Source organism: Palaemon carinicauda, chromosome 5 (assembly GCF_036898095.1).
Source record: "Palaemon carinicauda isolate YSFRI2023 chromosome 5, ASM3689809v2, whole genome shotgun sequence".
Lineage (NCBI taxonomy): Eukaryota > Metazoa > Arthropoda > Malacostraca > Decapoda > Palaemonidae > Palaemon > Palaemon carinicauda.
In genome coordinates, this window is record NC_090729.1 from 137737061 (window position 1) to 137751498 (window position 14438).

General features: G+C 35.4%; 1 protein-coding gene across 1 annotated transcript in view; it reads left to right on the forward strand.

Moving 5' to 3' along the window:
* The first annotated feature begins 4552 nt into the window (after window positions 1-4552).
* Window positions 4553-14438, forward strand: part of LOC137641165 (lysosomal acid glucosylceramidase-like) — a 353296-nt gene continuing 343410 nt past the window's right edge. The window contains exons 1-3 of the mRNA XM_068373604.1: window positions 4553-4723; window positions 5149-5397; window positions 6295-6429. Of these exons, the coding sequence (XP_068229705.1) occupies window positions 4553-4723; window positions 5149-5397; window positions 6295-6429 (555 nt within the window). The remainder of the gene's footprint in view (window positions 4724-5148; window positions 5398-6294; window positions 6430-14438) is intronic.

Below are 14438 nucleotides of genomic sequence, written 5' to 3' on the forward strand. Positions count from 1 at the left end.
TTGACAAAATTATCCAGTGGGTTAATAGGAATGGATTTTAGTTTTCAACAAGTAAAACTGTTGTTGTCCATTTCTGCCGTATTTGGGGAGTACACCCAGACCCGGATATATACCTCAAAGGTTAACAGATCCCATATGTACTTGAAGCTAGTAATCTAGGGTTGATATTTGATCGTAGCCTTACATGGGTTCCTCTTTTGAAAGCCTTAAAAATAAAATGCCGCGAGGCTCTGAATCTTTTAAAAGTTTTGTCCCATACGTTGGGGGGGGGGACACAAAACTTTTAAAATTATACAAGGTCTTGATTTTTTCAAAAATTAATAATGTATATGAAGTATTGTATACTCCTCAGCCACCCCAAGGAAATTAAAAGTTTTAGATTCTATACACCATGCTAGTATCACCTTGTCCACTGGAGCCTTTACATCTTCGCCTATCCCAAGCCTCCTTGTCGATGCTGGAGAGTTACCTTTAGACTTTTACCGTATGTCCTTTAGACTTTTACCGTATGTCTTCTATTGTTCGGTATATGTTTAGGTTGCAAAGACTCCCTGAATCTTTAGCTTTTCAGACTACAAACCTTGTAAGGCATTATAGGTATTTTGACTTGCACCCAAAATATCCTCAACCTTAGGGTTTCTGGGTAAAAACATGATTAAACAGTCTAGATATAGGTGGAAATAAAGTGCTCCCATTTAGGATATCATCAAATCTCCATGGAAATTACCAGATATATCTTTCTGTAAATATTTTATTGGTATAAAAAAGAACATGACTGATTATGAAGCCAGGTTTCTCTTTATAGAACATGTTGAAGAACACATGGAATCAACTTATATATAAATACTGATGGCTCCAAATCTGATGATGTGCTGGATTTGGAGTATATTGTAGTGCTTTTAATTGTGGAGGTGCACTTCCACTAGCAGCTTCTATATTTACTGCCGAACTATATGGCATACTAATTGCTATTGAGAAAATAACGTTAAAAGACAAGGCCAATTTTACTATTTTTAGCGATGCAAGAAGTGTCCTACAAGCTTTAGAAGTTTTTGATTGCAATAATCCTTTTGTTTTAAAGATTTTATATTGGTTTTAATTATTGGCATGAAAGGTGTAGTAGTTCAATTTTGCTGGGTTCAGGCTCACGTAGGTGTGTCTGGAAATAAGAAGGCAGATTCTCTGGCAAAGAGTGCTGCAGCTTAGTTGCTATCAAAAAGGTACCCCATTCCCAGTAATGACTTTTTACCTACAATTAGAAATTTTATTTGTAATAATTGGCAACATCATTGGGATAGTTTACTTGAAAAAAAATTAGATAAATTGGTAATGTTATATCCCCGTGGAGGTATAACGGGATGCCTCGAAAGTGGAAGACTACTCTTTGTCGTCTCCGCATTGGTCACACTCAGATGACAATTGAGTTTTTGCTGGCTGGCCAAAATCAACCATATTGCGACGACTGTTTGGAACCATTAAGTGAGGCATTTGTTGAGTGAATGCCCCACATATAGTAGTGAGAGAAATAGATATCTGTTTGAGCCTCGAGGTGAGGAGGGCAGGTTCATCCTTGCCAAGATTCCTGACATGATGTGTCCTACCATGCTAGTGTTTTTTTTTTTACCTTTATTTCAGAAGCAGGTCGTATGTAAAATATTTAACTATTAAAATGACATCTTTGCTTTTATGGTTTTAATTGGATATTTTTTTTTCTTTTATTTACAATATACAATATCGGTGTCAATGACCTTAGATGTCAGGATGCCAGAAAACCTCAAATCAATCAATCAATTAGTTAATTAATTAATTAATCAATCAATCAATCAATCAATCAATCAATCAATCACTAGCCATTACCTTAGCCTTTTTTAAACCAAGTAAGGGTGTGTTTTCAGCAGCAAGCTATCGACCAGTTGCATTGGCATCTTGTATATGTAAGATCATTGAGAAGATGGTCAATGCAAGACTGATGTGGTACCAGGAGAAGAAAGGTATGTTGCCTCCTATCTAGTGTGGATTTAGGAAAATATACTCAACGACTGATGTATTGATATGACTCAAGTCCTCTATTTGTGTAGATTTGGCTTCCAAACAGCACCCTTTAATATTTTTTTTTCTTTTTTTTTTTTTTTTAGCCTTTTAAAGGCATGTGATACTGCATGGAGATATGTTATACTGGAAGCTATTCATAATTTGAGATTAAGGGGAGTGCTACCATTGTTCATTCAACCATTTATTTCATATAGATTTTTTCAAGTTAAAGTTGGTGAAACTGTCAGAGAGGAAATGTCAGAAAGGAGCTCCCCGGTCTAGTGTGCTAAGTATAACCCTATTTGCTTTAGCCATTATTGGGATATCATCTGTAGATGATCTCTCCATATCATTTGCTGGAGCTAGAATGGCAATGGTTGAGATGAGGGCAATTTTACCATTTTAGTGATGCAAGAAGTTTCTTAGAAGCCTTAGAAGTTGTTAATTCCAGTAACCATTTAGTTTTAACAATTTTAAAGTGGCTTTTTATTATTGGATTAAAAGGTATAATAGTTCGAGTTTTCTGGGTTTCAGCACATGTAGGTTTGTTTGGAAATGAGAGCTCATATTTACTGGGAAAGAAGCCTGCAGCTGTGTTGCTACCAAGAAGGTATCCCATTCTCTGTAATGAATTCTTACCTAGCTTTAAGAATTTGATTTTTAAAAACTGGCAACAGAATTTGGATACTTTACTTCAAAATAAAATGAGAGAAATAACGAATGTTTTATCCCTTTAGTGGTATAACCTGATACCTTGAAAATGGGAAACTACTCTTTGTCGTCTCCGTATTGACCCATGAGTTTCTGCTAACTGTCCATTTGTTGACTGAATGGCCCACTTATAGCACCAAAAGAAATAAATATTTTGTTTGAGTCCTGAGTTGAGGATGGCAGGTTCATCCTTGCCAAGATTCTTGGACATGAAGGGTCCTGCTATGCTAGCGGTATTTTTACATTTATTTCAGAAGTAGGTCTTCTAAAAGCTATTTAGTTTTTCTAAGGACATATTTGCTTAATTGTTTTAAATTGAGTTATCTTTTATCCTTTATTCATAGAAAATGATATTAGTGTCATTGGCACTAGATGCCAGGATACCAGAAATCTCCAAATCAATCAATCTAACTGCCTTCTTCGTTTTGATTGGAGAACATTAGATGACTGGCATAGTATTGATGATGCACCAATCATTATAAACACCAACAATAATCTACCTTTACAGATATCCCCCTCATGGAACAATGTCATAGGCGGATTAGGATAGATTTTGGAAACTAATCAAAATTGAATGGAATGCAGAATAGTTTGAAAGTGTTGATGATGCCAAAGACTTTTTGACTTGAACTCTCCATGCAGCCAGAGTTAATTCAATTCCCAAAATCTCTGGGTTATTAATATGGCGACAAGTCCACTGGTGGTCTTCAGAACTGACTTCCCTGCACATAGCCATAAGATAATCATTTACTCTAATGCGTAGATGCTGTACAGGGACGAATTTTATAATAGGCAAAAAAATGTAGAGCCTCGTTCCATTGTACCATGAAAGAAGCTAGGTGCCAGTCTTAGACATCTTTTGTTTCCTCAGTCAACAGTAGACCACCATCTTCTGAATGGAGGAAAGTAAAAAAGATAATAAGAAAATTTACCCCCAATCCACTACAAGTGCTGAAAGTAAATGGTCAATATGTTGTGACTGGATCAACTGAGGTTAGCAAAGCTTTGGCAAATAATTTCTCCAAGGGTGAAGCAGCTCCTGGTCACCAGTATAGAGGCATTGGCGAATGGAAAATACTAAATTTTGAAACAGAAAAGGAGGAATCTTACATTGCTCCTTTTACTGGAAGGGAATTTGATTTTGCACTGGCTGAATTGCAATTATTCTACTCCTGGACCTGATTGATTTCCATATGCAAGGATTAAACATGGCATGATCGCAGTTATCCAAGTGTATGGGAACTAGCCATTATTTTAGTCTTTTTAAAACATGGTAAAGATAAGTTTTTAGCAGCTAATTATCTACGAATTCCATTGAGATCTTTTATATGTAAGATCACGGAGAAGATGGTCAATTAATGAATGGCATGGTATTTGGAGAAGAAAGATATATTATCATCTATCCAGTGTGGATTTAGAAAAATGCATTCGACTGATGTGTTGGTATGACTTCAGCCATCTATTTGTTAAGCCTTGGTTTCCAAACAGCACCATGTAACAATCTTTTTTTATCTTGAAAAAACATATAATACTGCTTGGAGACAGGGCATACTTAAACCCATTCATAATTTTGGATTGAGGGGAGAGATACCATTGTTCATTCAATCATTTATTTCACATATATTTTTTTTTCAAGTTAAATTGGGCGAAACTCTGTCAGAGAGGAATGTCAGGAAGGAGTTCCCCAGGGTTGTGTGCCAAGTGTAACCCTATTAGCGTTACCCATTAATGGGATATCGTGTGTCATTCCCCAAGCTATTTTCTCATCACTATGTGTAGATGATCTCTACTATCATTTAGTGGAGCTAGAATGGCATTGGTTGAGAGAAAATTGCAACTCTCTATTGACAAAATGATTCACTGTGCTTATGTGAATGGATTTAAGTTTTCGACAAGCAAATATGTTGTTGTCCATTTCTGTTGTATTTGGGGAGTACATCCAGATCCTGATATGCACATCAAAGGTAAACAAACCCCATGTGTAAGTGAAGCTAGATTTTTAGGGTTAATATTTGATTGTAGGCTGACAAAGTTTCTTCACTTGAAAGCTTTAAAAGTAAAATGTCTTGAGGCTCTGAATCTTTTAAATGTTTTGCCCCATACATCATGGTGGAGAGACTTCAAAACTCTTTTAAAGATATACAAAAATCAGTTATGGGTATGAAATATACTCCTCAGCCACCCTAAGCCGATTAAAGATTTTATATTCTACATACCATACCAGTATCATATTGGAAACAAGAGCATTTAGAACTTCTTAAGTCTTTATGCTATCAGACTGCCACCCTCTTAGTGTATTGTAGATATTTTGAATTGCACCCAATTCATCAATCCCTCTATGGAAATTATCAGAGATATTTTTTTGTAAATATTTTATTGGTATAAAAAAGAACATAACTTATTTAGAAGCTAGGTCTCGTTTTATGGAATATGTTGAAGAACACAGAATCGACTTTCAAATATACTGACGGTTCCAAATCTGATTCTGATGTCGGATTTGGAGTATGTAATAGTAGTTTTAATTGTAGAGGTGCACTTCCTCTTGTATTTTCTATATTTATAACCGAACTATATGGCATACTAGCCGCTCTTGAAAATATAGAGAAGATGAAGGCAATTTTACTAAATGCAGTTATGGAAGAAGTTTCCTACAAGGTTAGGAAGTTCTTATTTCCAGTAACCCTTTATTTTTGAAAATCTTAGAGTGGCTCTGACCGAGAGGTATAACAGTTCAATTTTGCTGGGTGTGTCTAAATGAGAAGGCATATTTATTGGCAAAGAAGGTATCCCATTCTCTGTAATGATTTTGTACCTAGCATTACGAATTTTATTTTTAATAATTGGCAACAGCTTTGGGATATTTTAGTTGAAAAGAAGATGAGAAAAATAACAAATATTAACAATATTACGACGAATGTTTGGTACTCATGACAGCTATGCAGTGACCAAATAGCGCTGTAATAGCCCTAAAAGAAATTATATCAGTTTGAGTCTGGCAGGTTTATTCTTGCCAATATTCTTGGATAGGAGGTGTTGTACTATGCTAGCATTATTTTTAGATATATTTCTGAAGCAGGTTTTATGAAAGCTATAAAAATTTTACAAGGACATTTTTGCTTATATGGTTTTAATAGAATATTTTTTTATTCTTTGTTTATAGTAAATTATATCGGTGTCAATAACCTTCGATGTCAGGATCCCAGGTAATTTTATATCAATCAATCAATCAATCAAACCTCCTTTTAATGATAATAAAAAGGTGTCAAGTAGGTACATATAAGAAATTATCACTCTGGCTTATGTATTTAAAAAGGACTCTTTGTTTCATAATGGTGGAATAATCAATATTGGTTTTGAAAGTATCAAGCATTTGTAATTTTATGATATCGGCTATGACCTTTTTTTTTATTCAGTTCAAATTTTCAAGTACATTTGAAAACTATGTTTACCTGTAAAACACTGTCCTTTTTTGTATTAAAATGCTAAATTGTATTGTTTCAAAACTTATGAAGATTGGTTTTCAGGGCATATTATTCACCTTCTGGGTTGCAGTACTCATTAGGTCGTATCCCCATTGGTGGAACCGATTTTAGTACACATCCTTACACATATGATGATCTAAAACCAGGTGATGTGGATCCTCTCCTCTTTAAATTCTCGCTTGCTCAAGAAGATTTGACTTACAAGGTTTGTTTTTAAAAGAAATGTTTAAAATTTAAAATGCAGAATACAACATACAATGTAAATTAAACTAACATTTGGACATTTATAGAGTTTTTTTATGAATGGGAAGCCCCAATACCAAAGATTTTCAGGAAGAAAGTTTGTTTAACTTATAATTAAGACATAAAAGGAAAAGTTAAAAGTGAAAACTACTACTTCGTATCTCAGAACTTTGGCTTAGGCAGAAACCCCATTACCTATTTCCTCTTTACTATTAATGGTTGGTATTTTATTTAGAAAATGTTGTTCAGTTTTATAATCTCATGGGATTGAATATTACTATTTTGATGCTATTGTTACTAAATTTCAGATTATTGTTTTACATCAGTGTACTGTATAATGATTTAGACCAGGGGTTCTCAAACTTTTCCCCTTATGGTGCCTTCACCCAGTATAAGTGGAATTCCCCTCTACACACATACATACATACAACTATATAAAAGTGCAATTAGTACATACTCAGCTTAACCCTGGATAGGTACGCTCCCCGGACACCCCTTTAAGGGTATACTCGGACGCGCGCGACCCCGACGCCAAAAAAAATTCTTGAAAAATCAGTTTTTGCAGTAACCTTTTTTCTTTTGCCAAAAAAAAAAAAACTTCAATGAATGCTTAAAACAACTGTAAAGATAAATACTACTCATCTGCAGAAAAACTATTTATTATAAATATTTTAAAAAATTAAGTAGAAAAAAAAGACCTTACATAAAAATTCATAAAAAAAGTTTATACATATATACACAAATCCTTTTAGGAATTGATTCTTGAATGTTTAGGACACATCTTGATGTATTTTGGATGAAGTCAGACCCATGGAGGTGAAGATCTGAAATGAGAAAAAAAGGGTAACTTTTTTCGGCCAAAAAAATTTGTCCAAATTTCATGAATTTTTTGGGGTACCCAAATGAAATAGGAAGTGGCTAATTTTTTTAGGGAATAAACATATGTTATCCTAAAATAGAAGTATGTAAAAAAATCTTCATTATTTTGTAAATTACATTTATATCAGGGGCCATATCTAAAGGTAATTTTTTGAGTACTTAGAAATTTCGTAAAAAAATATGTATATTTAATATATAATATGATATTTATGCAGGTAAAAATATACCAAAATATCACAAATTCTATAGGGAACAAGAATATATATAGATAGGGCAACTTACGCTTCGGATATGTCCACAAAATGGCCGCCAACCACACTGACTCAGACTCCCTAATCTGCCACTTGAAATGTAGGAAGGGTATGTCAATTTCATGGTGTTATTTACTAATCTAATTATTCTTGGATATGCATAAAAATTGTATGGTGGGTTGCTGGATAATTGTCGATTATTTTACGACTATAAAATTAAAATTCTGACCCCAAAAAAAAAATTTTTGAAAGGAAATAAAATCGAAAAAAAAAATGTAAAACAATATAATATTTTAGCTAAAAAAATTTGATGATATTCAATCAAAAAAGAAGTAAACAAAATTTTCCGACAAATGAACATCAAAATGAATCATTACTCTGTGATAGTTCCTTAGTACGTAGTAATTTTGAAAGAAATGGGAAAAAACGAAAAAATGGCAATCACCGGAAAATCGAACACATACCTATATATACTCCATATCTGGCTTAAAAAAAGATAGGCATGGGTAGCCAGATCATCTAGAAACACTTTCCAACACTATAAAAATATAAGTTTTGCGACACTACTTGCCAATTTCTTACGGTAACATGACTAAGCAAAAAAATGCAAAACAAATAAAAAGGGGCACTCGCGGAAAAATGGCTAACATTCTAATATACGGCATTTCAGAAAAAAAAAATTCAGCCACGTGCTACGCAAACCATCAAGGCACATTTTCCGACAAATAAACATCTAAATGAATCATTACTCTGTGATAGTTCCTTAGTACGTAGTAATTTAGAAAGAGATGGGAAAAAACGAAAAAATGGCAATCACAGGAAAATCGAACACATACCTATATATACGCCATATCTGGCTAAAAAAAAATAGGCATGGGTAGCCAGATCATCTAGAAACACTTTCCAACACTATAAAATTATAAGTTTTACGACACTACTTGCCAATTCCTTACGGTAACATGACTAAGCAAAAAAACGCAAAACAAATAAAAAAGGGCACTTGCGGAAAAATGGCCATTCTAATATACGGCATTTCAGAAAAGAAAAATTTCAGCCACGTGCTAGGCAAACCATCAAGGCACATTTTCCGACAAATAAACATCTAAATGAATCATTACTCTGTGATAGTTCCTTAGTACGTAGTAATTTTGAAAGAAATGGGAAAAAACGAAAAAATGGCAATCACAGGAAAATCGAACACATACCTATATATACGCCATATCTGGCTAAAAAAAAAGATAGGCATGGGTAGCCAGATCATCTAGAAACACTTTCCAACACTATAAAAATATAAGTTTTGCGACACTTCTTGCCATTTCCTTACGGTAACATGACTAAGTAAAAAAATGAAAAACAAATAAAAAGGGGCACTCGCAGAAAAATGGCCAACATTTTATTATGCGCATTTCAGAAAAAAAAAATTTCAGCCACGTGCTAGGCAAACCATCAAGGCACATTTTCTGACAAATAAACATCTAAATGAATCATTACTCTGTGATAGTTCCTTAGTACGTAGTAATTTTGAAAGAAATGGGAAAAAATGAAAAAATGGCAATCACAGGAAAATCGAACACATACCTATATATACGCTATATCTGGCTAAAAAAAAATAGGCATGGGTAGCCACATAATCTAGAAACACTTTCCAACACTATAAAAATATAAGTTTTGCGACACTACTTGCCAATTCCTTACGGTAACATGACTAAGCAAAAAAATGCAAAACAAATAAAAAGGGGCACTTGCGGAAAAATGCCCAACATTCTAATATACGGCATCTCAGATAAAAAAAAAGACATGCACGTGTTAGCCCAACCATCAAGGCACACTTTCTAACACACAAACATGAAAAAAAAATCAATAATATACGGCAATTCCTTACTACGTAGTAAATTTTTACAAATATTGAAAAAAAAAACAGAAATTGGCAACCGCAGTTAAATACCCAATATGCCAATAATTACGTCGTATCTGACAAAAACAAAGTCACGCATGGGTAGCCAGATCATCTAGACACACTTTCCAACACTAAAAAAGCAAAAGTTTTACGACACTATTTAGCAATATCTTACGGAAAAATTACTTGGCCAAAAAATGAAAAAAAAAATTAAAAAGGGGCACTCGCGGTAAAATGCCCAACATTCTAATATACGGCATCTCAGATAAAAAAAAAGACATGCACGTGTTAGCCCAACCATCAAGGCATACTTTCTAACACATAAACATGAAAAAAAAATCAATAATATACGGCAATTCCTTACTACGTAGTAAATTTTTACAAATATTAAAAAAAAAACAGAAATTGGCAACCGCAGTTAAATACCCAATATACCAATAACTACGTCGTATCTGACAAAAGCAAAGTCACGCATAGGTAGCCAGATCATCTAGACACACTTTCCAACACTAAAAAAGCAAAAGTTTTACGACACTATTTGGTAATATCTTACGGAAAAATGACTTGGCAAAAAAATGAAAAAAAATTAAAAAGGGGCACTCGCGGTAAAATGGTCCTCGTGGTGATGAACGACATTTTAACTAAAAAAAAAATCATGCAAATGGTAGCCAAACAATCCACCAAGACTTTCCACAACTGATAACCTATACAAGTTGCACCATTCTATGACAATTTCATAATACGTAATAACTTTGATAATTATGCAAATTACCTTAGAAGGGTAAACTCGGTCGCGCTAGACCCCGACGCGTCTCAGAAATCGGGGAAGGAGTACAGCTACAGCAATGCACATCTGGACACTACTAGAGCGTGTAGGCGAGACACCTACTGCAAGGCGATCACCCACAAATTCAGTCACGGGGGTGAGTCACGTGAGAAAAACCTCTTTTTTTTTGACGCTCGGGGTCGCGGACGACCCACCGTACCGTTCCAGGGTTAAAAGTTCAACTTTATTTATTATGATGGATGAGCTTTTTCCTTGGAACATACAGTAGATCATCCTAACTTGGAACTATGTTTGTGAACTGATGATACATATTGGGTGCTACAAGCAACTTGCTTAGGTACAGTATTTGGCTTTGATTGCAATAAAGCTTTACAGACATATGTTGTTGCTAAGTGCATTTGATCTTTTAATGCTATTTTTGCTAATTCTGGGTCCCTATGCCATAAAGAAGCCTACAGGGAATATTGTTTAATAGAAAACTGCAAATGGGAAGACCTCGTCCAAGATGTCTTCCAGAAGGAAACTATAGTTTCTCTTCCATTTTGTAATGAACTTATCAGGGTTATAGGGCCAAATATGAAGAACTTGAACTAATTAATAAGCACACTCCTATGATTTTATTTCTACAGGGGAGCAAGTTTAATGCTAATACTCCTTGTCCTTGAGAGTATTTTGTGTATAGGAAACCATATGATCACCAAGCAGGGAACCATGGCGAAAGTCTCATATACGTTCGTCGACATGTTCCCCAAATATCTTAGCCTATTCGTACACCTCTACTGGCAGTGGTTGTACAAATAGATATAGGGAGAAAATACACAATTTTCTCTCTTCACTTGCCTCCAAATGATTACTGTTTATATGAAAATTAATTAGAAGGAATTCAACATCTCACTCAATCTTTTCTCTTGCTGAGAGCTTTCAATGGTAGACATCCCTTATGGGGTGATGTTTTAGCAAACACAAGGGGCAATAGTATGACCCATGTAGATGGGTAATGAGACGTCGGAATATGGGATTTCTTCATTTATTACAAAAGGTTCGTAAGTACACACTATTCTGTACACAGCTATCACTCTCTCAGGTGCAAGAGCCTTGTATACTTGAGCGCACAAAGGCAACTAAACTCCCTTCGCTACCAAAATGCAATTTTGCTACAACAATATGCTGACTTATAGGTTTTTGTGGAATTTTCATGATTAAAGAGTTCATTTCCCTTGACGTACAATACATATCTACATGCATGAATTAGGACATTACTCCCCCCCTAAGGCTCCTCACTCCGGGAGGAGGTGCGCACTCGCTCTCACTAGTCTATGATATATGGAGGACACTCTGACCCGGAATAGGTATGGCATGTACTAAACAGAAATGCAACATAGAATGTTTATACAGAAATCACCCAAAAAAGAATAACACATCTTCCTCAAAAAAAAAAAAAAAAAAAATTAAAAATGAAATATTGCATGAAAAAATGTACACAATACAATATAAATAATTCCACTCATTTCTTTTGAAGACCTCTCCAACTAAAATACAGAATACCCCAAGTGAAAAAAAAATCATAACATCAATCTTACACAACCTCATCAATAACCTCCATCTGGTTGTGATCAGTATGGAGTTTTTGGGCGGGACATGGCTAGGAATAGATATTCCTTTATCCCTCGATTTTACTTGTCCGGGTTTAGGGCACAATTTGGCAACACAACTCACCACCACCGTTTCGCCATTTATTTAAATCACTACTACACTTGCACTTGTAATTATCAACCGGTGGCCACTAGCCGTTTTCCCGAGAAAATCATTATCTTCCCACCAGTCTCTTATAACATTAAGTATAAGGTATTAACATCTACACATTCCCTAACACTGCCTATCCTCAAGGCTGAACTTTAATCCCGCAGTCACATGCCATTCGGGAACCGCCCCTGACAAAGCAACCAGGAATTATGTAAATACATGAATAATACAGCATCCGCCTGACGGATTTCACCTGACGTATTTAACCTCAGCAATGTTATACGTATTGCCACAGTCAGCAAAATTACCACAACATTTTACGTATACATTAAGCTTTAACATAAGAACACATTGTTATCATCAAGTTTATTTAAAATACGTCAAAAGAAGAAATGAGGTCTGTTCAAACAACAACAACAACAAAGGGAAAAAAAATTCTACCCATCAACTCGAGAAATGTCACGTAAGCAGGGGGTAAGGAGGAACACTTTTGAAAACTACCTCTTCAGGCACCACTTATGTGTGCTTGATGTTCAGACACTGTGCCATTAATAATGCTTTGTATCACAACTGTGTTAGATTTAACCATCTTTACTCAGTACAGACTCAAATACGTTGGCTCTAGTTTGTGTTTCCTAGGTTGTAATCATTTCAAATACACACGATTGCCCACAAATACTTTTACTGGTGCTGTTTTGAACCGACCATCATACTTTGAGCTGAGTTTTTCATTAGCTCTTTTCAAAAACCTTTCAGTGGTGTTCATTACTCTCCTTAATAGATTTAATAAATATAAACGGTATTGCTCAGTTGCATAATTTGGCAATTGTTGCGAATTAATGAGTACCGTATATGGTAACACAGGATCCTGTCCATACACTAAAAAGAAAGGCGTGTCCCTGAGCGAAGCATTGTATGCAATGTTCAAAGCTAGCTCAGCTGTAGGAAGCATGGCGTGCCAATGAAGGGGATCATCAGCCACTAAGTAAGGTAATATTTGCACTACTTCCCTATTATGCGATTCTACTAAGCCATTTGCTGAAGGACTATATGCGGTCACTGAAAAGTGTTCAATTTCCATCAAGTCCGTGACCACTTTACCACCTTATTTATAAACTCGAGACCATTATCGCTTATCAACATTTTGAGGCAACCAAATCTAGTAATGAAAGAGCAAAGTGCCTGGGCTAATGAATTTTCCGATTCATCCAACATTGCGAAAGTATGAGTGTACGAAGTAAATGCATCCACAAATACACATATATACTTATGTTGTGTTAAACCAGTAAGAAATGGTCCTACCACATCCATATGCACTCTATAAAATCTATTAGGAATCACAGGCCACTTTCTCGCTTCTGGTACAGTGTTTTTATGTTCCTTGAAACAGATACAAGAATGACAACCTTTTATGTAATTCTCTATAGATTTTTTCATTGCTTACCAAATGGAGGATTCATGTGCTCTCCTTAATGTTCTATCAATCCCTAAATGCCCTGCATACGGACTTGCATGTTCAATATGGATGGCTCGATTAATTAAAGAGGGAGGAAGAATTACCCGTGCACAAATTCCCCTCCCCTCTTCTCATAAGCACAACATAAGATATCATTTTCTATAAAAAATTTTCACGAGGCACATTCAGAAATAACGGATAACTCTCCAATTCCCCTTTAATCACTGCTCGCACACTTTCCATCCATTCCTCTTTTTTCTGTCCCTCTCGGACTTCTTATATGTCCCATCCTCCCAAGTCAATCAAACCTGCATCATTAGGGCATTCATTCTGGACACCCCTGGTCATGTTCTTGGCCACCCACATATATTCACCTTCGCTGCTCGTCTCTCTCTCTCTCTCTCTCTCTCTCTCTCTCTCTCTCTCTCTCTCTCTCTCGTCTTCTGACTGCTCATCGGGAGAATTCACATCCCGCTCTCTATTTTCTGTATTTTGATGGGGGTGTTCAATATTTTGGTTACGTTCTTCGTTCCCCTTTTGTACCCTAGTTGTTACTCCTATTACTTCACCTCTAGAGAGAGCATCAGCTACCTTGTTAGCTTTACCTTCTATGTGGTGAAAACCCTTTATATTAAACACTAACATTCTCTCAATCCATCTCGCTTGTTGACAGGTCAAATAATTTTTATAATAAAAATCATGTATGGGGCGATGATCACATTTGCAACTCAATCGACTGACCTAATAAAATGAACCTATGACTCTCTAGAACCCAACAAATAGCCAAAGTCTCTCGATTGAATGTAATATAATTCTTTTCTGCCCCTTTTAATGCCCGGGAAGCAAAACAAATAGGTCAGTCTCTGCCTTTATCATCTCATTGAGAAACTACGCCACCAGTAGCTATGCTACTCGCATCTGTTGTCCCTAAAAACGGGTGATTAAATCTATGATATGC